This window comes from Bison bison, unplaced genomic scaffold (genome assembly GCF_000754665.1).
Source record: "Bison bison bison isolate TAMUID 2011002044 unplaced genomic scaffold, Bison_UMD1.0 scf7180017864491, whole genome shotgun sequence".
Classification (NCBI taxonomy): Eukaryota; Metazoa; Chordata; class Mammalia; order Artiodactyla; family Bovidae; genus Bison; species Bison bison.
In genome coordinates, this window is record NW_011495050.1 from 1,770,383 (window position 1) to 1,797,276 (window position 26,894).

Genomic DNA, 26,894 nt, shown 5'->3' on the forward strand with positions numbered 1-26,894 from the left:
ACATGCCCGGGAGCTGGTCCCTACAATTTTCAAGATGCTTCATCCTCCCAACTGCATTCTTTGTCCTAATGAGTGAAAACAGTAAGATTATTCAATCTGAAAAATCGCAGATGTCACAGTGGTACAGAATAATTGCCTTTTTTTTTTTTCTTTAGAGTGCAGGAAAAGCTTCTTTTCTGTAGCCCACACTACATAATAGCACTTCAACCGGGTTCCTTTTAGAATGAAAAGTGAACAGGTTTCCCAATGTCGGCCTTATAAAATCTAAAGAGATGATTAAATTCAAACCAGGCTGAGCTCTCAATCTGAGTTATTTCAGCCACTGAATGAAGGGGAAAAAAAAATCCCAACAGGCAATTTACATGTGCAAGCACCAGGCTACAGAATTCATCACCTTTTTCTTAAAAAGGTAGCTAAACCTTAATGGAATCATAATACTTTCATAAGGTTAATCGTCAGTCATCCCTGGTCATATCTTGTTCCTCTTTCCATTTTTACCATTTCAAATATTTCACTATTGCCCACCACAAAACATTGAAAATGATCAGTTATGTTTATTCCACTTGTTTCTCCAATGAGTCAGCTGATTTTTGACCAAGAGCTCCAAGTACCATTTGAAAAGTGATGTCTTTAAAAACCTTCCATGTTTTAAACACTTGGTTAGAAAAAAGATAACAACTACTGGTACAAGCTTATGTGCTTCATGGTGTCTTTTCAAAATGAGAATATAAATCATTGTACATCAAATCAAAATAGTTAATATATATTTTATCTGGCACTTCCTAGAAATTAGGCATTAAACATAAAATACCTTATAAATTTATATAACAAAAATAAATGTTTATATTTTCATCTCAAATAGATTACCTTAGGGGAGCAGTTCATGTATAACTCCTGCACGTCAGTGTGGCAGCAGAGGTCATCAGAAATACACATTCAAGTCCACAGCCCTTGGGAAGAGATGGATGCAGTGGCTGCCACCCAAACACATGGTCTGTGTCCTAACATTGAGATTAAGGCTCTCTGTTTTTGGAAGAATGAGCTGGACTAAAACAAGTATAGAAGTACCATGATATTCTTTGAAAATACTGAAAAAGACTCTGAAGAGTTTTAAACACTGGGGGGGGAAAAACCATATTGACTATAAAAATAAAATAAAGCATCTAACAATGACTTCAAGTACTTTGGAAGAGGCTGCTGACATGGAGTGCCCAAATCAGAAGGAATGAAGAGCTAGGAAACTCCAGGGGTGTCCCCAGCACTCTCCACTGGTTGGGGGCTCGGGTTCCCAGGTGCAGCTCTTTGAATGGGCTGGGGAGCAGACCGGAAATAGCAACCACAATTTCTTAGCAACGGAAAACACCCACTTGAAGGCAAAGGCCCAGCCTGGTGGGAGAAAATCCTTGGAACGAACCATTATAAATCGGAAGATTTCAGAGAGAAATGCCATTCATTTTACTATCAGTAGCAGACAGCGAAAAGGAGAGAGGGAGAGAAACCAGGCTCCTGTGAATGGCAGTGTTTCAGGCAGGTGAGCTGTGGTTTTTGACAAGTGTCATTCTTCCTTACTGTGTGGCTTTCTTCACGAAGAGGGTGAGATCACTGACAGCCGGGATCCTTCCAGAGGGAGCAGGTGCATGACGCAGGTGTGCTTGGGTATGCCAGTGCCCTGGCAGCAGGGTGCCTACCGCATTACTCCCCAAACTGAGAAGCAGTTCTGGCATCTCCAATCGTCTTCCCTTTCCTAAAGCAGCATATGAAGTGTGGCTGACATCGCTTCTTGTCTTCTGCAGCAGCACTGGCTTTGCCGGCTGGTCCTTTGCTAGCTGGGTCCTTTCCAGGCTGCTAGAGCCTGGTGACGTCTCGGCATTGCTGCAAGTCCCCGATGCTCTCGTAGTCATTCTCTTTTGGGCAAAGGCCATGGTGACTGTTGGTCTCTGGGGCAGACTTCTCTTCCTCTCTGTTTAGAGTCTGTATTGCTTCATAATCTGGCTCAGGCTCCTCACTGGGCTTGCCTGCTGCTGGAAGTGTGCTGACACTATGCGGCATCTTCTCAAAGTCTTTAACAGTGGCATAGAGATCGTTGCAGGAAGAGGGGGACCTCGGAGCGGCTCCCGGCATGGAGGTGTAGGAGGCCTCCGGTACTCTAAGTGACTGTCCTGATTTGTTCCCTGGCTGTCCTTTTTTATGCACTGATGAATACATGGCCGAGATCTAGAAAACAAGGGGAGAAGTGAATAAATAAGCTCCAAGCTTGATTCCTCCCTCCCCCTTTTAGTGACAAGCTAGATTCTTGGGACTATGGGGGTGTGGGTCCCTTTAAGAATTTTTTTCGGATTCCCAAACTTTACGGAGACATAATTGACACACAACACATGTAAGTTTAAGGTGTGCAGCATGATGGTTTGATACACATATTGTGAAATGATTACCACAATAAAGTTAGTTAACAACTTCTTTACTGTGATTACCATATTCTTGGTGTGTGGTGATAACATTTAAGCTCTAAGTTTCAAGTATATAACACAGTATTGTTAGTTCTAGCCACCATGATGTACTATATTCCCAGAACTTATTATAGATGGAAGTTTGACCCTTTGACCAACATCTCCCCATTTCCCCCAGTCCCCAGCCTGAGGCAACCACCATTCTACTCTATTTCTGTTTGGCTTTTCTAGATTTCACATCTATATGAGAATACACAGTATCTGTCTTTCTCTATCTGACTCATTTCACTTGGCACAATGCCCTCAAGATCCATCTATGTTGTTGCAAATGGCAAGATTTTCTTTTTTATGGATGAATAATATTCCATTATGTGTACATGCATGTGTGTGTGTGTGTGTAATCACATTTTCTTTATCCATTCATCTGCTGTTGGACAGTTAAGTTGTTTTCATGACTTGGCTATTGTCAATAATGCTGCAATAAACAGAGGAGTACAGGTATCTCTTGTAGACAGTGTTTTCATTTCTTTTGGATATATACCCAGAAGCCGATTCTTCACAACCTATGCTAATCCTGGAGTACGCAGCAGAACAATTATATGTGTTGTCTATAACTTTGTAAGTAGCCTAATTCTATGAAATCCAGGTTCTCTCTAATTCTGCCAAGGGTTTGAGGCAAGCAGGTAGAGTGGGCAGCTCAAGACCCCCAGGACCTGACCACAACATCGGGTTTTATTTGATTTCTTTATCACAATGATATTTCACCTGAGGAAAGTTTTGACTGCTTTACAAAAAAGGGTAGAAAACATATCATCCTGGTGATACTCAAAAGAGTGGGCTTCAAGTCAGCAGTAGCAGGATCTGGACTTTTTTGGAAAGGCAAACTCTGGGGCACCACCCCAGAACCACTGAGTCACAAATTCTGGGGGTGGGCTGACTCTCATGCCCACTAAGTGCGAGAAGCACTGCACCAGACTGTATAATCCACTCCTCCCGCATCACAAAGGTCTCAACAATAGCTTCTGGATGCTGGTTGGCAGTATACATATATCTGTCAGAGGATCACTTTCCACTATTTTTTTTTCTGATTTTATCTATTAATTTATCGAAGGACAATTGCTTTACAGAATTTCGTTGTTTTCTGCCAAATATCAACATGAATCAGCCATAGGTATACCTCTTCCTCTTGAACCTCCCTCCCATCTTCCTTACCATCCCACCCCTCTACTATTTTTTAAATTAATACTTCATTGCATACTATTGGTTAAATAGACATTCAGAGATGGGGCTAAGTTTTCTTCAGTGGGAAAATTCATTCTTATATGAAATCAACTCAGAAATGATATTGGGAGACAATCAACATAGGGGATGGGCTGCCCAGGTGGCTCAGTAGTGAAGACTTTGCCTGCCAGTGCAGGAGATGCAGGAGACATGGGTTCAAACCCTGGGTCAGGAAGATTCCCTGGAGAAGGAAATGGCTACCCATTCCAGCATTCTTGCCTGGGAAATCCCATGGACAGAGGAGTCTGGTGGACTACAGTCCATGGGGTCGTGGAGAGTCAGACAAGACTGCACCTCTCATGCAACAAAGACAAAAACTTATGGGACACTCTTTCCTTTGGGAAGAACAGGCTGTTTTCCAAGCAAACCCACTCAGTCTCACCAATACATCTCCTCTAGCCACAAATACAGAAGGCAGGAGAAGGGGATGACAGAGGATGATATGGTTGGATGGCATCACCAACTCGATGAACATGAGTTTGAGCAAACTCCAGGAGACGAAGGACAGGGAAGCCTGGCGTGCTGCAGTCCGTAGGGTTGCAAAGAGTCAGACATGACTGAGCGACTGAACATCAACAACAAAGCCACAAATATCAGGAGAGGTTTCATTTTCTTTGATACAAAAATGGACTGATTAGGAGATTTGGGAGGGAGGGTATTGTTTTATTGTTAGAAATCATGGTTGGAAATAAGTAAAAATATCCTTCATTACCTGCAGTTATCTTTGCACAGCAATTGATGTATTAAAACACCCAGGAAATAAGGGAACATACTTCCTGACAGATGCTTGGCTTTGCAAGTGCAGAGAGAGATGTCCTACTCTCACATATCCACATACTGGGCAGAAAGCTTCCAGCTGGCCTCCAGAGCTTCTTAAGACACGCCTGCCGCACGCTAACTGTCATTTGCATGAGAACTTTCCCTACAGGCTGGTGGCTGGCATTTGCCAGGCTTTGACAATCCAAAGGGTTTGAGTCAGAGAAATAATCTTTGTGAAACTCCTGCCCTGTTGATTTAACCATTTTCATGCATATTAAATTAACATTCTCACCTGAGAGGTTTTAACTAAAAAATTCCTTTCAAAATGAGGAATTAGAGTAGCTTTCCATTTCAGAAGAGTAAAACACAAGGCCTCTGCTTTGTGTAGCAAGTTGCCAACACATGAAACTTTTTACTTAGAAGGTGGTCCGAGCCAAAAACGTGGACAGATTATAAAGGGGTGAGTCATGCATGATAGGGGCTTCCCCGGTGGCTCAGAAGGTAAAGAATCTGCCTGCAGTGCAGGAGACCGGGGTTTGATCCCTGGGTTGGGAAGACCCCCTGGAAGAGGAGGAAATGGCAACCCACTCCATTATGCTTGCCTGGAGAATCCCATGGACAGAGGAGGCTGGCAGGCTACAGTTCGTGGGTTGCAAAGAGCTGGACACGACTGAGCCACTAAACACACATGCATGGATAGTAATGAAGGTAGCCGGTGTCTGGATATTTATTCCTCAGCTTCAGCGGTAACATCAGGAGGACAAACACAACTTTATCTGTGAGAGTGACAGCGAGAGCTGGGCCCTTAGCACCACTTCTGTTTTTCTTCCTCCTTTCTTGCCCATGCTTCTGTCACAATGGCCTCCATTCCTGGTAAGTACTTGGGCCTTCTTGGCTTTTACAGTCTTTTCTTTTTTAAATTACAGGCTCTTTCATTAACTTGCAACTTAATATTTTCCCTGGGCATGAACCAAATGTGCAGGAGGGTGTCACTGTAAATTTGAAATCTTATTAACATTTCTCAAGTCTTCTAACATTCTTTTTGAATATATGTCTCCTACGACTATTATTTTTATTTTGTATAAATAAAAGGTTTCTCTTCAAGCCCTCTTACTATTTAGCTTTGCAATTTTTCTCTTTAACATCTTTCATCATTATTATTCAGTCTGTAAATTGTTATTATGTTCTCATAAATTACCCTCTTTCCCTCATTTCTCTTCTTTTTATATTCAATCCTTCCCCCACCATTCTGTTAAATTAGGATAACAGTACTTAAAATTCAGGTCTCAGTTTCAGTCTGGACTAACATTATATCACATGAATATAAAAATAAATGATCTCCATATTTATTTTTCCTAAATCATCTTCCTAGAATGAATACATGGGAGTCACAGTTCTTTATTCTATGTTCAACATTCATCAGTATAACAGTGTCCTATTCAAAAACCACAAACAAATGTAAGATAAGAGGAAAAGTAATTAAAAATTTCACATAGTCTCAATTAATTTTAAAGAATTAGTTTCCAGATCTCTTATATATTTTTTTTCAGCCTGGCTTGTAGAATCTTAATTCCTTAACCAGGGACTGAACCCATGGCCTCAGCAGTGAAAGCACTGAGTCCTAAAAACTGGACTGCCAGGGAATTAAAGTATTTTCTTAGCCCAATGGGATGGCTCCAGGAGAGTGAAAAATGCTGGAGGAGGCACAGGAGCCGCTTCGGGCCCTGGTAGGAGGGCCCTGCATTAGTCTTGTGAGGGGCGGGCCCAGTGGATATGGACAGGGGTGGGGGAACATGAAAGTTAGCTTCTGAGGTGGAATTGAAGGGCCTGATTACTGGCTGAATCTGAAGACAGTGAGGAAAATGCGGTGTTCAGGAGGGCCCCAGAGTTTTGGCTTCTGCAACCAGGTGGACAGATGGCAGTTCCACTCCCTGGAGAGGGAACGTGGTGGGGGCTGGGCAACGTCACACGTGTGTGTTGCTTTTGCACGTGTGTGTGTGCCAAGCCACCTCAGTCGTGTCTGACTCTGTGTGAGCCCATGGACTGTAGCCCACCAGGCTCCTCTGTCCATGGGATTCTCCAGGCAAGAATAGTGGAGCGGGTTGTCGTGCCCTCCTCCAGGGATCTTCATGACCCAGGGACTGAACTTGTGTCTCTTATGCCTCCCGCATTGGCAGGTGGGTTCTTTACCACTAGCGCCACCTGGAAAGCCCACATTGCTTTTGTACACGTACACAATTTACTAAGCTAGGCATGCCAGGAAGAGGCTTTATGTAGCTTGACAAATTAAGGTGTTCGGCTCTGAATCTAGCTTGACAAAATCCCATAAATACTGGCTTTTACAATTTTAATGCTTCACTGAAAGTTTAATCCATGACTCTTTAGCCCCGGTGCTTGGGAGGATACATCACTGTTTCTCATTGGTGGCCATGTCTAACCCTACTTCCAGTCTGGAAGTGTTTTTGAAGTTTCCTGCTCTGTCTCCCAGAAGCCTAAGCCCTTCTTCCTCTGTCTCCCAGCCTGGAGCAAATTCTCTACATCCACCTGTTCCAATTCCCTGCATATTCCAACCCACTATTAACTTCCTTCTAATGGGAACCTCCTCCCTGATTAAAGCTCACACACTTACATTTCTCTCTTCTCATTCCTCTTTCCTCCCCTCCCCTTTCTATTTTTTGTCTTCTCCTTCTTCCCTATTGAGCTTCCTTGTTCAACTTATCCTCTTCCTTGTCTTCCCATCTCCCAGTTACTTTCTCTGAACCATGATAAAGCCAACATAGCCCACTCTCATTTCCAACCATAGGCTTAAGAGCCTACTTCAGCTTTCTCAGATGAAGGGTAACAGGACAGAGCATCTACTTAAGGAAGGAAGTGCTATTCTCTATTACAAGAGCTTCTGGATTATTTAAAAGTGAAAAAACTCACCTCTTCTTCTGTGAGAGTTGGGTCTTCTTCCCGGGACTTGTATGACAATGAACTAAGTCTCTGTTAGAACAAAATAAATCAAGAGAAGAGAGTTTAAAGTCAATAATTTAACCTTTTTTGGGGCATATGCTTTGATGCAACTATATACAAAAATGTTTTCAAATGATTCTTAGACAAGAAACTATTTTCTACAAAGAAATTATATAAAGGACCTCAGGAATAAACACATAAGTATGATTTTACATACCCAGCAGTATTACATTAGATAAATTTCTTCTAATTTTTTTATTTGAATCTGTAGGTACAGAAAAACCAAATGATTATGAAGATTACTGTTTCAATTCCTAATTATCACTGAAGGATTGATCATTAATGAAAGATTGAAAAATTGACTGAAAAAAATACTATGGTGTTTGTCAAATCCCTAAACTTTTTATTTCTAGTTTGCATGAGTTATCAGGAAGATTCTTAGGTCATCTGGAAACTTTTCACAACTAGTGGAGAAATCAACTCACATTTTCTGGCCTCATTTCTTGCTGATTCTGGCTCTGGATTCACTGAATCTCTAACACCTCTCCTGCCTGAATTCTTGCTGATTTCAACCGACCTGTATCCTTCCAAACCTGCACCTACTCCATGACCTCCCTGCACCGACCGTGCATCCTTGCCCCACCTCCCTGCTCAGTCTGCACCTCAGACCCCTCTTAGCCTAAACCACAGCAGCCCCACTATCCCATCTCCCTGCAGGCCCCTTCAGACCAGCACTCACTGTTCACGCCTACTCCTCCCATAACCCAGTTCAACAAGCCTGCAAAACTGTGGGGCCCCCAACCACTTTTTTGCATGTCTCACTTTTCCTCCACCTTCCTTCCTACCCTATCAAACTCAAGCTCCATGGTCGGCCATCACTGTCATACTTTAAGAACTCCACTCCCTTCCTGGTCACTGGAGAACTCACCCCTCAGATGAGTCCTTAAAGCTGCTCTGAATCTTCCTACACCTGCTACTACCTGCTGGCCCCTGCTCTCCTAGCTGCCTTCTTCACATCTTCTCCTCTCTCCCCGAACCCCCAACACCTCATCCCTAGCTGAGGACCTTGAGAAAACTGAAGGAATCAAAAGAAATGTCTATAAACTTCTACCTCTCCCATCATACCTCCAGTCTCTGCATTCACACGTCTTCCTTCCTGTCCGTTGCCACAAGTGAACTTTCCAGGCTCCACTTTAAGGCGATCCCTTCCTCCTGTGCAGGAGACCCTGACCCCTTGCACCCACTCGTGGATATAAGCACCAGCAACACTCCATTTCTGTCTACATCAACTTTCCCCTCTATGGAGTCATCCCCATCCACATAAAAACAGGCTATTTATCTATTCTAAAACCCAAACCAAACCAACACACCCTTCTAGTTCTGTTACTAATTCCATTATAGCAAAACCTCTTAAAAGAGTTGTCTAAAAAAAAACAACACTCAATTTTTCTCTTCCTATTATCTCTCCAAACCCATTTCAGTTCAGTTTCTGCCTCCTAGATTCCAAAGAAACTGCTCTCGAGGAGGACACTGATGTCCACCGTGTCACTGATCTCTCCTGACCTCTCTCCTGACTCACCTGCTGTGTGCTGCAAGGTCACCCCTTCTTCCCCGAACACTCACTCCTTGGCTTCTAGGACACTGGATTTTCCTGTTTTTCTCTCCTGTTTTCCTCTCTTCTGCTGGCTCCTTTCTTTCCTGGACCTGTGTCCTTAGAACTCTTCAAGTCCCCACTCACACACACTCATGCAGTGATCTCACCCGATGTCAGCTTGAAAAAACTAATTTCTGCTGCTGACTTCCAAATGTACAAGCCCAGCCCAGGCCTATCCTTGTAAGCCTGCTCCTCCATCCAGCTGTTCTCTGATGTTGCTTCTTGGATGACCAATATCTATCTCAAACCAATATGTCCAGCCCCGAACTCCCAAATTTGCTTGGCCCACAGTCCTTCTACTTCAGTTTATGGCAGTCCCACGCTTCCAGGGGCTCAGGCCACACCCTGGATTCATCATTGTTTCCTCATCCTTTCATCCACATCTGGCCCATCAACAAATCTCCTGGTTCTAGTTTAGTGTCTCCTGTTACTTCTGCTGCTCCTACCCTGTTCCAACAAGTGTTTCTTGTCTTGCTTATTAGAATGGCTACCCAACTGGTCTCCTTGCTTTCATTCTTCACGGCTGAATGTCAACTCCATCAGAGGGATCCTTCTTAAACCCAGATGAAGTCATCCTGCTCAAGGCTTTCAAGCGACCCCATTTTATTCAGATTATAAGCCAAGGCCATACAGGGTTGGGCCCCCAGTTAATCTCTCTTTCAACTCCTCTTAGCCTTGCTCTCTCCTCTCCAGCCACACCTATACCCTCTTCGTCCCTGGAGAGGCTGGGCATGCTCTGGCCTCAGGGCCTTCATACTGGCCATTTCCTCTACTTCATTGGCTCTTCCCCTAAAACATGAACCAAGTCACTCTCTCAACTCCTTTTAATTTTTTGTTCAAATGCCCCTTTGAACAAAGCCAGGCATGCCCTGACCACTCTCCTCACAACTGTGCTCCTACCCAACTTTCTCAGTCCCTCAGATTCTGTTCTGATTTTTTTCCTTTATATTTTAAAGCCTTCTAAGATATACTTTTGTTGTTCAGTCACTAAGTCGTGCCTGACTCTTTTTGAACCCATGGACTGCAGTACGCTAGGCTTCCCTGTCCTTCATTATCTCTTGGAGTTTGCTCAAACTCATATCCATTGAGTCAGTGACGTTATCTATATAATACATATGTATATATGGGGCTTCCCTGGCCGCTCGGATGGTAGAGTCTGCCTACAATGCTGCAGATCTGGTTTCGATTCTTGGGTTGGGAAGAGCCCCTGGAGAAGGCAATGGCAACCCACTCCAGTTCTTGCCTGGAAAATTCCATGGACAGAGGAGCCTGGTGGTCTACAATCTATGGGGTCACAAAGAGTCAGACACGACTTAGTGACTTCATTTTACATATAAGTATTATATAAAAAATATACTTTACTTACATACATATTTATGTTTTTATCTTCTAACTAAAATGTAAGCGCCACAGGGGCAGAGATTTTTGTTCACTTATCTGCTTGTTCACTAGTGCATTCCCAGCACCTAGATCTTGCAGCTTACAGTGGAAAAGCTCATTAAAATCCTTTTGCAAATGAAAGCATGAATATTAAGCATTTTAAGTTCTCCCAATCACTTAAAATGAGAATGGTTTATATGGAAACGATGGATCATTCATCCCTATATTCCTACAGAAAGGTAATCTGGTTCCCAGATGGGTATTTCCAGTTTCTAATGTGACATCTGGAAAATTGCTTACTTGGCAGTGGTTAGACAATCAACTCTCTTATCTATCAACTGCTTGAAAGTAAAAAAAGGTTTAACTGTTTTAAACAGCATAAACTTCACATTAGTTTTATTATCTCTGGTTATACAAAGGGCAAAAAATTGGGCTGCATTTTTGCCTTTAACAAATATGTTCATAAACACTTCATTGCTGTTGTCAATGGCTTACTTCATGGGTAACATGAAAAGCTGAAATGCATTCAGAGAACACTATGCACAATGACCCCTTGGAGTAAGGGCTTTCCAAGTGACGCTAGTGGTAAAGAACCCACCTGCCAATGCAGGAGACAGAAGAGATGCAGGTTCCATCCCTGGGTCGGGAAGATCCCCTAGAGGAGGGCATGGCAACCCACTCCAGTATCTTTGCCTGGAGAATCCCACAGACAGAGGAGCCTAGTGGGCTACAGTCTATGGGGTCGTAGAGTCAGACACGACTGAAGCAACTTAGCACGCACATATAACCTTAGCCAGGGCTCCCCTTTGGATCATGAACTCCACAAATTTTCTAAGGCTGCTATCGACTGACTAGCCCCTACTTGGCCTTCCTACCAAAACCTGAGAAGAGAACCCTACTGTTGTCTCCGCAGGGAATAGAAAATCCCAAGGTAATGCTGATAGCTGGAGATGAGAATTCCAAGCTATTGTGGCTCAGATGTCAGCTCATGGGACACACAGAAAGAAGGCTCAGGGATTCTTACTGCATTTTAGAGCTCTGTTGAACATCTAAACTTAAGAGTCACAGGTTATTGTTTAGAAATTGTTGTTAAATAAAATCTCTTATGTGACTCCTATAAAAGTCTATACATAAACCAGATATGCCCAGCAGCACCTGTGGGCTTGTTCCTGGGCTCTGATTTCTGGGACCTTGGGTGGAGGGGCGGGAATCACCCCACTGCTTGGGATGGCGAAAAGTAGAAGAGGCTAAATGGGCAGCAAAGTCTCATCTTTTTCGTTTTTGGCCTTCAAAATGTAGAAAACAATACTTGGCCTCAATGAGACATGATGCAAAAACTGGAAAATATCCAAGATGCCAAGGCAGAAATATTTTGTAAGCATGAGTTTTCAGTATTTTATTACTTGGAGGAGTAAAAAAATTCAAACACAGCTTACATGAAAACAGCTGTTACCATTCGATACACGTGAAGGTGTCAGCATGTATTTCTTAGAATACCATGCAAACAAACGCCCCAGGTTTAGGTAGATTCCCAATCGGGACCAAAGCTCTGAAACAAATTGCAGGAGCCCACCTTGTTGGTTTCACTGGTCCCCTCAGCGGCTCCCTCTTCTCCTGCTTGACTCTCTTCCTTCTGAAGGTTTTCATTTTCGTCCAGGAGTTTCACGGGGACAGGAGGCGGGGCCTCCTCTTCTGGATCACATGAATTTCCAAGAAGAATCTCCGCGTTGACACTCTGTCGACACTTTTTGTTTCTGTCCACCGACGCATACTCGGCAAAGTCTGTTCTGCTGTTGGCCTGCGGCCCCGGAAGCTCTTTCACACCGGAAGTAGACTTCGACCTACCGCTGTGGCCTCGACTTGGCTGGGCAGCTGCCGTCACCTCCTTAATTTCGTTCACGGTTTCATACAAGCAGTCCTCCACCATGTTTTCTTGCGAGGAACTGTCCTTGAGCACTTCATAGGGTCCTTCCATCCCCAGAGCCTGGTCCCCGTCTGCACTTCTCCCATTGTGCATCGTGTCCACCGAGCTCTCTGGGGGAATTCTGGGCAACTCTCGACTTTGATGACATTTCGGCTTCCCTGTGCTGTCCTGGGAGTCCAGTAGATCTGAAGCCGAGGTCTGGACTTCCTCATAATGTTGCATGCAGGTCACCGTGCTGTCTTCTGAAAGAACTAAAGCAGCAGGAATATTAAAAGTGGAGAAAGACGCTTCCTTATAGAACTATTACAGTGACTTGGATAATGTCAAGTGAAGTGAAATCAAGGTGCTGGCTTTTTATTTGACTTGAGGTTGCAAACTGTACATGATGTGACTGTTAATGGAAATCTGGGCTTCCCTGGTGGCTCAGTCAGTATAGAATCTACCTGCCAATGCAGGGGATGCAGGTTCAATCCCTGGGTTGGGAAGGTCCCCTGGAGAAGGGAATGGCCACCCACAACAGTATTCTTGCCTGGAGAATTCCATGGACAGAGGAGCCTGGCGGGCTACAGTCCTTGGTGTCACAAAGAATTGGACACAACATCTGGGGAAATTGATAATGGATCTCTTGATCTGCAAAGTTATCACCACCACCACCGTGTTCTGAATACTTAATCGTCATGGAGGAGGTGAGCTTCCGCCCTCTGGATTTAGACATTTGTGTCCTGGTAGACAGAACCGGCACTGGCGTCTGAAGACAGTGTCAATCCTGACTGCCCCACAGCTTCCTGGTCTATAAATGGAGGTAAGAGGATTTGCTACTGCAGGTGAAAGCAGTCTGTAAACTGCACCATGGAAATGTAGTTGTGACTTCTGTCAGCATTCACATCAGGCAGTGAGCGTGTAGATGGGGTGCCTCGGACTCAAACCAAAGGTTCACATTACAGATCCTTGGTGCACAGACCATAAGATCTTAGGCAAATTAGTAACTTCTCTGTGCCAGGCAGAATAATGTGCACCCTTAGGTGTCCATGTCCTAATCCCTAGATTCCGTGAATGTGTTCCGTCACATGGCAAAGGAGGAATTAAGGACAAGGATAAACTACCTACCTGCTGACCTTGAGATGGGGAGGACCCTGGGCATCCAGGTGGGCCCAGTGTAATTAGAAGGGTCCTTATAAGTAAAAGGGGCTTCTCAGTGGCTTAGACAGTAAAGAATCTGCCTGCAATATGGAAGACATGGGTTTGATCCCTGGGTGGGGAAGATCCCCTGGAAAAGGAAATGGTAACCCACTCTAGTATTTTTGCCTGGAAAATTCCGTGGACAGAGTAGCCTGGTGGGCTACAGTCCATGGGGTCTCAAAGAGTCAGACATGACTGAGTGGCTAACACCTGTGAGTGAAACGGGCAGGAGAGTCTGAGAGGGGCTTGACGATGGAGAGAAAGGCCTGGACCAATGCGGGCAGCTTCTAGAAGCTGAAGCAGGCGAGGAACCAAATTCTCCCCTAGAACCTGGGGAGGAAATGCTGCCCTGCTGCTATTGGGCTGGGCAATACTTACAGATTTTAGCCCAGGGAGACCCGGTTCAGACTCTGATACCCAGAGCTGTAAATTAACCTGTGCCATTCGCAGACACTAACTTTGTGGTAATTTGCTGCAGCAGCAATGTTCCAGTTGCCTCATCTGTAAACTGAGGACAGTAATAATCTCCATCTTACAGAACAGTAGTAATACTAGTAATAGTAATCTTATAGGATAACAGTAATCTTACAGTTGTTAGCGTACACAAGTTCATAAACATATAGATCTTAGAGTGAGGGCACACAGCAGCCAACTCATAGATACTAACTTTTCATCCAAATGATATTTTTTTTTGCTAAAACTGGCAGTAATACAAAAGGAGAGCAAGAACACATTTCCTAGTTTTTTGAGTTACATTTTCTTTTTTCATGTGTGAACGGTTTATTGAAAGGTGTAAGAAATACAGTGGATAATGTAGCCAATAAAGTCTGCATTAATAAGACAGCTTCAAATATGTGACTGGAGCCAAATCCTGCAGGAAAAGTCTGGAAAACAGAGCAATAAACAGGCCTACGAGTTATCTCAGCCAAGGGACAAGGGACCCCTCCTTGTACCACTCATTGGTGAAGGGCTGCCTTGGGGAAGATATTAATTCCCAGGTACTTCTGTCCAGGTCACGCAGGCAAGTGAGCCGGTGTTATAAAGAAATGATGATGGTAATCATGGTGGTGTTCTGAGCTACATTTTCTGACCTTTCTGAGCTACATTTCTAGTTCTTTTGCAGGTAATGAGGCCTGCCTGGAAAGCTGGAATTGTGACAGCACTTACTGTCTCCGTTGGTGAGTGCTCCGTTCTGCTCGCTGCTAGGGGGCGCATCTGTGGCCAGGCTGGTGACAGAGCGGCTGAACATCTCCTTGTCAGAAGGCTGCAAGAACAAAGGTGCCAAGCGAGTCAGACTGCGGGGCAGAGGGGAATAGCCATGCCTTTTTGTTGTTGTTTTATTTATATTTATTCATTTGCATAGCCTGTGGGATCTTAGTTCCCCAGAGTCCTAACCACTGGACCACCAGGGATTTCCGTCCATGGCTTTTTCTAAAAATTAAAACAGCAACAACAAAACCCAAATCTGCTACTTAGATGCAAATTAAGTGAAATGAAATGAAGTTGAGTCCCTCAGTTGGACTAGCTGCATGTCAAAGGCTCAACAGCCACACGTGGGTAGTGGCCATTCTGTCAGTGCAGCCGAGCCATCTTGGTAGAAGGTTCTGTTGGACAGAGCTGTCCTGGGAATCTCCTGAGGCTGCCACCCACAGAGTTTCCCTTCCCAGATCACAAGTGGGCTACAGCAGGTCGTGGGGAGCCAGTCTCCTAGCTCAAGGCAAGGCGGGACGGGGAAGCCCCAGGGCTGATCCGAATCAGCACCAGCAGATAGCGGCCTCATCTTTCTCCCAGAGATGCTGGAAATGTTACCCTTTTCAGAGGTGTGTCATGCTGAGGAAAACGAGGGAAAACATCACCTTTGTCATCTAAAGGGAAGAGTCTTAAATTTGATCGAAGATAAACGTCACTGACATCCGAGATGTTCATCATCAGCCAAGTCTCCGCTTGAAGGTTTGCAAAAAACGTTGTATGCTAAAGCTTAGGTCTGCAAACCTTCCTTATTCTCACAAATTCAGGACCCTTTTGGGGAAGAATGGCATTGATCGTTTTTTACTGGGCTTATTGGCGGAAGTGGACAAGGCTGAGCTACAGTTGGAAGTAAGTTGCTAGATCACGTATTTCTTGAAATATGCCGCCCGTCTCATGTAGCAGCTGAATCACTGCTGATATGGTCTGCTCCCCAATCCCGCTCATGGAGTGCATGCAGGACCCAGGTAGGCACACCCGACCGGCTCCAGGAGTCCACACAGGAAGTTCTGATGTAAATAGCACCACTTGGCTACCTGGCTTCTCAAAATCTCTGACTCCTGACTGGCAACGAAGTAATAATAACACAGGGGGCTTCCCAGGTGGCTCAGTGGTAAAGAATACACCTGCCAAGCAGGGGACACAGGTTAGATCACTAATCCGGGAAGATCCCCTGGAGAAGAAAATGGCAACCCACTCCAGTACTCTTGCCTGGACAATCCCATGGACAGAGGAGCCTGGTGGGCTATAGTCCATGGGGTCGCAAAGAGTTGGACACGACTTGGTGACTAAACCACAAAAATAATAATAGAGTATGGAGCTCACATTCCAGAAACTTACAGGGAATCAACTCTTTCAATCCCATGAAAGGGGACCCCCTTTCCCCTGGGTCACCCCTGGACCTGCGTGTGTGTGAAGCTGCAGCAGAGGCGCCACCTTCTCCCCCACCTGCCTTCTGGGTGCAGTCTAATAGAGGTGCTGGGGACAGGTGAGAAGTGGGGACACAGACAACCAGAGACTGCCGTGGGGGTGACAAAGTGAGGGTAAGAGGGAGGGCAGTGCTGAGAAGCCGGGAAGAGGTGGATGGGTGAGCCTCCTGCACACAGAGACAAAAGGGAGGACCCCCGGGGCTCCTAGGAGAGGAGACTTGACCACTTCGTTGCCCCGGCTGGAAGAGTTCCCACATTCACAGGGCAGGGCGCCTGGGACTGGAGACGCCTGCTGCGGGGCTCGGAACCTGACTGCTGGCTGCTTTTTTTACTCCAGACCTCACCTCCAGATCCCTCACCTCCAGACCCCTCACTCATCCATCGTTTCTCTTTGCCCCTTCTTCCGTGGACAGATTTACAGTTGTTCTTGAGAAATTACATCTAGGAGAGGAAGCAACTTCATAGTTTTATCCTGCGTATATGAAGGCAGGGGCTTCCCTGGTGACTCAGCAGAAAAGAATCCGCCTGACAAGCAGAAGATATGGGTTCAATCCCTGGGTTGGGAAGATCCCCTGGAGGAGGGCATGGCAACCCACTCCGGTATCCTTGCCTGGAGAATCCCATGGACAGAGGAACCTGGTGGGCTACAGTCCATGGGGTCACAAAGAGTCAGACACGACTTAGTGACTCAACAACAATGTAGCGACTCAACAACAACAATAGGAGGGTGGCCCACCCCCAGCTGTTAGTATTGTTCAGCCAGTTAAGGGCACAGGCCTGAGCGGAACAAGGTGGGACCAGGACGCTCAAGCTGCTCCTCACCTGGGTGGATCCCAAAGGCCCTTAGAGCTTGTCAGGACCCTGTAGGACACAGAGCAAGAAAACTGGGCCAGGCCATCTAGGATGCTGGGGGTCTCAGGCTCCTGCAACCTTACTGATCAGCTGTTATGGGTTGAGTTTTCATCCTCCCCAAATTCCTGTAGTGAAGTCCTAACCCTCAGTACCTCAGAACGGACCTCCTATGGACTCAGGGTCATTGCGGATGAAACAGGTTAAGATGAGGGATGAGGTCATATCAGAAGCCTTCTAAAAGGGGAACTTGGACAGACATAAATACACACAGAGGGAAGATGGTATGAAAAGTCACAGGGACAGATATGACAGTGAGGGCAGAGTCTTCAAGCATCGCCAAGGGCACCACTGGAAGCTAGGAGAGCAGCCTGGAACACACGCGCCCTCATAGCCTGCTGCTACCGTGATCTTGAATTTCTAGCCTCCAGAACTGAGATGATAAATTTATTATTTAAGCCACTCAGCTTGCAGTCCTTTGTTATGACAGCTGTGGCCAACTAATAAACCAGCTGGAACTGGGCAGAGGCGAAACAGAAACATCCCTGCGGTAAGCTGGGACTATCTGAGCATCTTTCGAGCACTGGTTGCAAAGAGCCGGACACAACTGAAGTGACTGAGCATGCACACAAGCTAGCCACGGGGAGTATAAACCTGCAGCACAAGGGTTCAGCCCAGGCAGCCAGTTAACTCTGGCTGAGTTGCTGCCCTCAGCTTGTAAGCTTGCAGGGACCTGCTTAGAGAAGTGGCTGATGCCTCAAAGGGCACATGCGTGTGTGCACACACACACGTGCATGCACACTCACCACGTTCATCAGGTTCTCATGGTCCCCACTGTGCGGTCTTGGCTTCTTTTCTCTGAAACAGAAAAGGAAACGTGGCTGTAATATCCAACGTGCCACCTAAAATCAAACACACACTCCCTTTTCCTATCCAAACTGTATCAACACTTAAATCTCTCTTTTAATAAAGAACCGAGTTTATTTTACTGAGAAACCAGAAGCCAGACAACTTACCCCTCCTCTGCAGGCAGCAGGGTCTGAGGGGGTCAAGTCCTAGCAAGGGGCTGGCCAGCTCTCTTGCCCCCACTTCCTCCAGGAGTAGAAAATACAAGTTAACAAGAGGACTGGGGGCAGTTTCCTGAGTAGAAACTGTTTATATCTAGAATACTGGGATGATTTCTTTTTTAATTTTTATTTTTTAAGGAAGTCCAGACAATTCTCATGTCTTCATTTTTCTTAATTCAATCTTTGCAAAGTCACACACTGCCAGGGGATTGAGAAAATAAAGAAAATACAACTTTCGGCTTGTTGGGAAGGGTACATGCTCTCAGGATGAGTCATGTGTACTTCCAGACTATGGAAAAGTCCATCCAGTAAAAATAGAATTTATTTTTACTCAGGACAGACTAAAGAAAGCCATCAGTACTAGAAGCTACCTTTCCCATAGATGTATAAGGCAACAGTGACACCTAGTGGGAGCACAAATAATTACAGAGACAGGCCCTCCCAGGCCCAGAAGAGTTGACACTCCTCTCCTCTTGGGTCTTATTTCTTCAGCCAGCTGGTCTCTCTCCAGCTCAGGAGACCTGCGTCCGAACCGGCACTACTTGAGTTCAGGGACTCCAGATTTTCTCTTTTTGACAGAGACTTCAGTGCAGGAAGCCATATCCGGACTTTTAAATGACACTTGGCAACTCTCTTCCGAGGTTATTGAGAAGAGTTCGGAAGAGGGTTGGCTGCCAGCTGGTCTGCACTGGCTGCTCCAGCAGCAGCCAACTCACCAGAGAGCGGCATATGTTGTAACAATGTCCGAACACCTGGAAAATCACTCTGGCTTCGGAAGGACTCTGCTTCTCTCCAAGCAAAGATCTCCTTTTTTTTTTTTTTGGTGGGAGGGTTACACATTATATACGAAGCAGTCGAGAGAGAGAGAGAAGTGTAATTCTAAAATAAGACGGTTATTTCATACACAGAATGGTTCTCTTTTAGAAAAATCTGTTTCTTAAGAATCTGCAGTTGTAGATTACAAGTCTTTAATAAAATGACCCCTCCACAGCTACAGAGCAGCAAAAATTCTCAGTAACTCTCAAATGGTAGCAAAAAAGAGTGTGTTTAATACACATCGTACTTAGATTTCCAAATGTCCACAGATGGAGAAAGACAATATAAATTTAGACATGGGTGTGCTCATGAGAACAGAAAAAAGTTCCTTCTGGGAAGTTTCTTATATAAGGGCTTTCATATACAAGGTCTCTTCCAGTTGCTCCCCAGGAAAACCAAATATGGCCTTTCATTGAGCTAATAAAAAGTGTCCTGGGCCCCTTTGCAGGAGAGAAGGCAGTTAATCACAGGAGTGTCTGTGAACGTCTATGCATTGGGATGCCATCATCACAGGCTTTTTAATACAGAAAGTCTTCTAGGTCCCAGGAACGTGTTAAGGCTCCAGTAGACACATGTCACTCTTACCTGTTGCAACTGGAACACAGAAAGATGAGGAAGGTGATGAGGAAGAAGGTGGCCACAGATGCCAGGCTCCCCAACAAGATGATCTGTGTTTGTCCCTCGATCAGCAAGCTTCCCTCGGATCCCATGGTGGGGGCGGGGAGTGGCACGGGCTGCTGGAGTCAGTCAGTCCTTCCAAGGTGGCGACATGGGGGCAGAGGGTGGCGTCTTCCTGCAGAGAGAACAGCTTGTGTTTTGACAACTTCTCAGGAGAGGTGCTAGAATCTGGTAGCAAGTTCCTGTGGGGGAGGGGCTAGATGAGAGTGGCGGCTGGGGGCGAGTCTGAGCAGATCAGGGAGGTGTGTACAGAACGCACTGGACTCGACCTGAAACCAGTACCCCTCCGTGGTCTGGGCTTTTGTTTTCTCACCCAAAATGCAAAGCAGGAGTGTGTGGTGCCTAGCTCTGTGTTTTGAGGCCACAGATGTTATTTTTGTAAGTTTGGGGGATGGATTCTTAATGTTTTCAAGTAAGACTCCAAGTCTTGTTAATTATTATTTTTCACCTTTAAATATTTAAATAAGTGCAAAATGTTTCACCTGGAGAAAATCTGCTGAAAAAGAAACAACAAATAAATACACGTGTATTTGGATTCCTTTTGTCCACAGAACACTGTAAACCATTTATTACAGCTTTCACAAAAACGTAGTTTGCTACGTTTTTCTTCCCCACTTGAATCCTCAACTCCCCAAGCCTGCTTCTCTCTGAAGGTTTAAGGTCAATACAATTAATGACATAGACAGTCTTTATATTCACCTTCAGAAACAGTTACCTGTTCTGAGCCTATGACTTTATTTTCAGGGCTGGCTTTCATGAAAGTTTGTAAGCATTCAGTAAGTCTACTTTCAAGACCCTGGAGGAAAGTCTGTGCTGAGAACACATCACCAGCAGCAAAGAAGCCTAGTTACAAACAACTACAAACCGAGTGTAAGAGCTGTCCCTGAGACACTGTAGGACCTGGCATTTAGTACCTGGCACATGGGGGCTTCCTAGGCGGCACTAGTGGTAAAGAATCCGTCTGCCAAGGCAGGAGATGTAGGAGATGCAGGTTTGATTCCTGGGTCAGGAAGATTCCCTGGAGAAGGACATGGCAACCCACTCCAGTATTCTTGCCTGGAGAATCCCATGGACAGAGAAGCCTGGTGGGCTACAGTCCATAGGGTCGCAGAGTGGGACACAACTGAAGTGCTTAGCACACATGCAGTCAAGTGCTTTCCTCATTTAATCGCTGACACAAGCCTGTGAAGAAAGCATGACTAACTCCCATTTTTCAGACAAGGAAGCTGAAGTTCAGGCACTAAGTTCCCCCGCGGTGTTGCCAGGCTCAGCGGCAGCGGAGGACCTGAGTCCAGCCCTCACTTGTGGCCTCTGCCCCTAGAGGGCGCTCCTTCTCACTGGGGGCTATTGCTCCCAGGTCCAGTGAGTTACAAGGCTTCTAAATGAAAACAGCCAACGAGCTTTGTGAAATATTTTAAGATTTAGATTTTGAAAAATAGAGCACTATTTCAAATTAATGATTTGCTTTCTCATCAGAGCTTGTTAAAGAACATTTGCTTCGATCAATTCTAGAACATTTCTCACTTACACAGCCTTAGCTTCATTCTCAAGTTACGTGAATAAAGTCACCAAATAAATATTTGTGTCATGACAATTCATTAGAACTCAAAACACTTTTTAATAAAAAGGCTGGTTGATATTTGCATTTCCATTTGCTCCTTGACAGAGCTGGGACTATGTAGCCATCCACTGAGCAGCTACATCAAGCCTGCACCTGGGCAGCTAAGGGAGTGCACTGTGGTTCAACGGGAGAAAACTTGCTCCAGGTGAAACATTCTGCATTTATTTAAATATTCAAAGGTGAAAAATAATAATTTTAAAAAAAGCTGGGGAAAAAGAAATTGTATCTGTAAGTATGCAGAGAGAATTCTAGGAGATGAAGCTGACTGCTTTCTATATGGCCTTAAACCAACATGAACATGTCCTACAGGTCCATAAATACGTAAGTGTACAGCTTCCTGGGTAATAAAGAACTGCATTCTTCCTGCGTTGGTTATGTACTATACCTGTGCACACGGCACGCGTACTGTCACGGACTGTCACGTTGCCTTTGCCTGTTTGCCCCTGGACAGCTATAACTGAAGAGCACCTCTCTTATGATTCGTTGCAACAATGAATAATTCACTTTAAACTCAGGCTACAAATTGGCATCAGAGTAAGTTATTAAAATACATTCAAGCAAGCACATAAATCAGTAAATGTTTATATCCAGGTCCATGCGTGGCGCACTTTAAGAGGCACAAACAAAGAAGATCTGTTGTGCAGGCATTTGTGTGTTCCTTCTTTCATTTGCTCACTCGTTCGTACAATGATTGATCAGTGTCTATTGATAAAGCGCTAGGTCCTTAGAAAATAGTTTCTTTAGTGAATTATTCAAAAGCCACATATCCATCCAGCAAGCCCCTCTCTCATCTCTGTGCATGTTTCTCTTTCTCTCTCTCAACAGGGGGAGGCGATAGAATATAATATGGTGCTTTGCCTCACAGAGCAGTATGGGGAGGAGGATGAAAGCAGATTATTACCAGCGACTGAATAAAGGATGTAACTCACAGAAAATGTGTCAAAACTCTGGGCTCACTACCCTTCCACTAGAATCTGCAGAAAAGCTTCTGAAAGTGAAAGCAATACTTTTTCCAAAAGTTCTCCTGGTGCACAGAAAAAATGCCACAGTGAAAAGAAAGATCTGGTGTATTTCTGAGTCAGATATTATAATACACTGTAATCCCCCAAGGCAAGGGCTCCGATTGTGTGGGCGGCTTTCACCTCTCGGAAACTTCTGCATGCAACTGAAGGAGCCGCACAGGTCACAGCCCTGGTTGGGAGTGTGGCGGGAGCCCCTTCCTTTGCAGGGGCCAGCAGTGTGTGTGGGAGGTGTCTACACACGTATGACTTCTAGGCGGGATTATTCTTCTTTTAGAGAAAATCTACACCACTGTTAACTCTTGTCTCCTAGTCTCTTTCTGTTTCCATAATTCTGCCCATTTCTTCTGGCTTATCTAGGTTGAGACACGACCACCTCCCCGCTGTGGGCGTTCATGGGCTGTGCTCTCCGGTGTGCAGATAGACCACCTCTACCCCTCCCAGTGCGTAGATAGCCCATTCCTTCCCCACCTGTGTAGATGCACATGCTTGGCTTCCATGTTCCTCCTTCCCAGTGGGGATGAGAGTGGAAGCCCTGTGCTAATGGTCCGGGGCTTTCCAAGAAGTGGAATGGACTTTCCTGTACAAGGCTGGGCCCTCACACACTGGTTTCCCTGAACTTAAATGCAGTGAGCAGGGGTCCTTATGTAGTTCATCTTGAGTAGTGGAGCCATCCGCACCCTTAGCAAAGGTTGAAGATTTCTCTCAAGACGGGGAGAGAAAACAAGGCACAGTCTCTGGAAAGTAAGGAGTCACCCTGAAAAGGAATGGTCCCGCAAGGAGTGAGGCTTTCCTATACCTTACATTCTTTGCCAGGGTCCACATGGAAAAGACAGTCCAAGGCTGATGCTGTCACTGGTCTTGGGGACCAGCTTCTGTGTGTGTGGATGTGTTTAGTCACCCAGTCGTGCCTGACTCTTTGCAATCTCATAGGCTGTAGCCCGCCAGGTTCCTCTGTCCATGGAATTCTCCAGGCAAGGATACTGGAGTGGGTTGCCATTCCCTTCATCCAGGCGACCTTCCTGACCCAGGGGTTGGACCCACGTGTCCTGCATTGAAGGTGGATTCTTTACCATTTGATCCACCAGGGAAGCCCATGGGGACCAGTTTATTCTCTCCTAATTCCTTCATCAAGTAAGATGTCTCCTGAGCATCCTGAATCAAGCCATATCAGCAGAAACACATGAACAGTTTGGGGTGCTCTCTCATGATTTTTTTCAAGGAGACATTTAAGCCTATTTCTCTAATTCTCTTCCTACCTATCACAATAAAATTATATTCAATTATAGAATGCTGTTTCTTCAAACAGCATCCCATTGTCAGACCTCATGTGTAAATATTTTATGAGTTATTCAACATAGGGCAAAGCAGGACCATTCACTGACCTCAGTGAACATTTATTAAGACACCTGAATGTCCCACTAAGATCATATTAGTGAAATAGCAGATTTAGCCTAATAGTTGTACATCAACTCTTTCTCTTTTAGAATAGGCTTTACTGTTTGCTGCACTGATGCGCCATTCATGACCAGCAATAATTATAGTATTGCTCTTTAAGAGCTTCCCAGGTGGCTTAGTGGGAGATGCCAATGCAGGAGATGCAGGTTTGATCCCTGGGTGGGGAAGATCCCCCTGCAGAAAGAAATAGCAACCCACTCCAGTATTCTTGCCTGGAGAATCCCATGGACAGAGGAGCCTGGAGGGCTCCAGTCCACGGGGTCGTAAAGAATTGAACACGACTTAGGGACAGAGCACACACATGCATGCGCGCATACCCACCCAGCCACCCACCCACACATTGCTCTATAAGAGGCACTGGGATCCTCCTACCCCTTGACTTCAGACTACTGTGGGAACCTGTCACTTGGCCTTAAAAAAGGTCGGTGCTTGAGTTCACAGGACTTCTGTTGGGGATGTTTTTTTAGAAATTGTGCTGGTTAACTATTTTGGACTGAAAACTCCAAAATTTCTCATACTTTTATATCCATTCATTTCTTGGTTTAATCAACAAGCGATTCGATCTTGAGAAAAACCCAGCCTTTTATTTTAAAAGCACATGCCACTTTCAACCACAAGGGGGAAGTGTAATTCTATTCTCGGCCCTAATCAGCAGGCTTCTCCTGGAGAGACCTGCTTTTCTTGCTGTTGGTGCCTCTGTTGAACATTTTAATTGTCTTCATTAGCCTAGACCATCAGCCACTCCGATCAAGTCCAATTAAGGAAGAAAAACAAAAACTGGGTGAAATGAATGAAAGTGTTCTCCAGTGTTCTTGCCTGGAGAATCCCAAGGACGGGGGAGCCTGGTGGGCTGCCATCGATGGCGTTGCACAGAGTCGGACACAACTGAAGTGACTTAGCAGCAGCAGCAGCAGCAGTTAGATTAGCTATGGCTCCTTTGAAGCCGGCTGAGGTCAGTAATGATGGTCATTATCATTTTACAGCTGTCCTAGTTGACTCATAATTACACATGATGGAAACCACCTCCACGCACGACCCCTCACTGATGCTGAAATAAGGAGATCGAGGACCCATCCCCATGGATATGCCTCCTTCCTGGTTGTCACCAGGTGTGGGAACCATGCAGTAAAATGGCACTTTACAAGCAACAGATCAATCAGACACATTTAACAAGCGCTGAGGACTGAAATCCTCAGCTGGGTTTCTGTCCCATGAAGCAGGTGGAGGTGCACAGGCTGCGGTGGCAAGAACCCCTCCACGGAATTCTCCCGTTCCCTGAAAGACTATGAAGCTAAAGTATCTGAATTGAGGTCACTTTCCCTTCAGACTAAAGGGGCCCTGCTGTCGGGAAGCTGTGTACACCGAACACAGGAGAGTCAAGCAGGACTGCTGTGAACAAGGAGTCACCTCAGGCAACATCTGCTGTCCATGGGGGCCCTGCTAAGACCCAAGGGTCTCTGCCAAACCAGTTGCTGTAAAGATCATCCCGCTTCTCTCTTTCCCTGAGTCAGGGGGAAACACACCCAAAGAGCGCAAGACAGCAAAGGTCTCCAGGGGGAGATTTTCTTGATGGTTTTCCTGAATCATTTCACCATCACTCTGGAGCAGTATCTTGACATTTCTTCCTTCAGCAACTTGGAGCACAAGAGAAACACTTGACGTCAGCAAACTGGCCCTGCCATCAAGGTTTGCTGCTGCTGCTGCAGGAAGACTGGAGCATTCATCTCCAGGGCAGGTTATCAATCTTGCAGGCCATCTGTCAGCCTAATCTGATTTCATCCTGTACACACCAAACCTATTGATCCCCACAGGAAATGGGAAATCTGACCCTCTGAGGGGTGTGTGTGTGTGTGTCTCATTTCCAAAATACACTAAACTTACAGAATATAGTTTACTGCTTATCAAAGTCCCGCCACCATTTTGGTTTTGCCTTGAGAAAAGCAAAAAGGCAAGTGACTTTGGTGGTTAAGGAATGCCTTCTAAGGTTATTGTTCTTCATATCCTGACTTGGAAACCAATTCCCAAGGTTCATTTTTTATTTTCAAACATAAATCTCCTGAGAGAACCGGAGAGGAGGAAGGGGGAGAGGGAGAGAGAATGATTTTGACAGACTGGGTGAGGAGCGCAGGTAAGGAGTCTTCAATTTGCATAAGCAAGTCTTAATGGTCTTTTTACAAAGTGTGCAGTTGGACCTTTCAGCTCTATTTCTTCCTGTCTTGCATATTTGCTCTGCTGATCTGAATTAAAAGTTCCCTGAGGGCAGACACATATCCATCTCACATCCCACCATATTCTCAATGTCTCCATGAGCTGGAATACAGGACCCAGTCCAGAAATTTGTACGTTTCTGTGAAAGAAAGATTCCCCACCTGACTCTCAAAAGGCAAGTTTAATGAATACTTTATCAAGTCAGGAAGAAAAGGAGAATTAAAAGAGATGAGCACACCAAGCAAACAATTAAATAAGCCAAGGGTTTAACTGACAAACCCTCAGTTCTGGAACGAACACAGACACCTGCCTTCTTTGTACTCTCACTGAAGCACCCGGATGGTTCTTGACAAAGGCCTTCAGAGATGGTAAGAATTAGAAGAAGACATTCTTTTTCTCAGTCTTCTCAAATGAAGCTGAGGGATAAGAGGAGTTCAGAAGCCAGCCAGCCTGCCTGCCTGCCTGGTGGGGAATCTCCATGTTGCGGCCTCCATCCTACACACAAGCAACTGGCTTCTCCCCACATGCCCCCTCAGGGCCCGGAAGGGGCCAGGCTTGAAATATAAAACATAGCCATCTCCACCGTGTTCGTAACCCTCAGGTGTCCACCTGGCTGGGACAAGCACAGACAGGTGAGGATATGGGAGCCCTGCCATCTTCCCGGAAAGCTCAGCTTCACGCTATAGTGACTGGTTTTCAGTACCGGAGAGAAGAACACTCATTCTCTGCTGGTTTGCCCACTGCTCACTCCCAGCCTCCTCATCGTGGGCCTTCCTTCCAAGCGACCTAGAGCACTTTGCAGCCCTGGCACCATCCACTTTGCTGGAGACCGGTGTTTACACACAGGGCTGGTTTACAGAGATGAGGACTTTTATTTACTTCTATTTTAAAAATTTATTTTGTTAAAGTACAGTTGATTCACAA

The 26,894-nt window shown here is 45.4% G+C and overlaps 1 protein-coding gene across 6 annotated transcripts in view; it reads right to left on the reverse strand.

Moving 5' to 3' along the window:
* Positions 1-6: 6 nt before the first annotated feature.
* Positions 7-26,894, reverse strand: part of PAG1 (phosphoprotein membrane anchor with glycosphingolipid microdomains 1) — a 152,910-nt gene continuing 126,022 nt past the window's right edge. For all 6 annotated transcript variants that reach the window (XM_010863400.1, XM_010863403.1, XM_010863399.1 and 3 more), the window contains 6 exons: positions 19,572-19,779; positions 17,910-17,961; positions 14,747-14,843; positions 12,050-12,651; positions 7,413-7,472; positions 7-2,214 (listed from right to left, as the gene is read on the reverse strand). In XM_010863400.1, the coding sequence (XP_010861702.1) occupies positions 1,846-2,214; positions 7,413-7,472; positions 12,050-12,651; positions 14,747-14,843; positions 17,910-17,961; positions 19,572-19,696 (1,305 nt within the window). In that variant the 5' untranslated portion in view covers positions 19,697-19,779 and the 3' untranslated portion in view covers positions 7-1,845. The remainder of the gene's footprint in view (positions 2,215-7,412; positions 7,473-12,049; positions 12,652-14,746; positions 14,844-17,909; positions 17,962-19,571; positions 19,780-26,894) is intronic.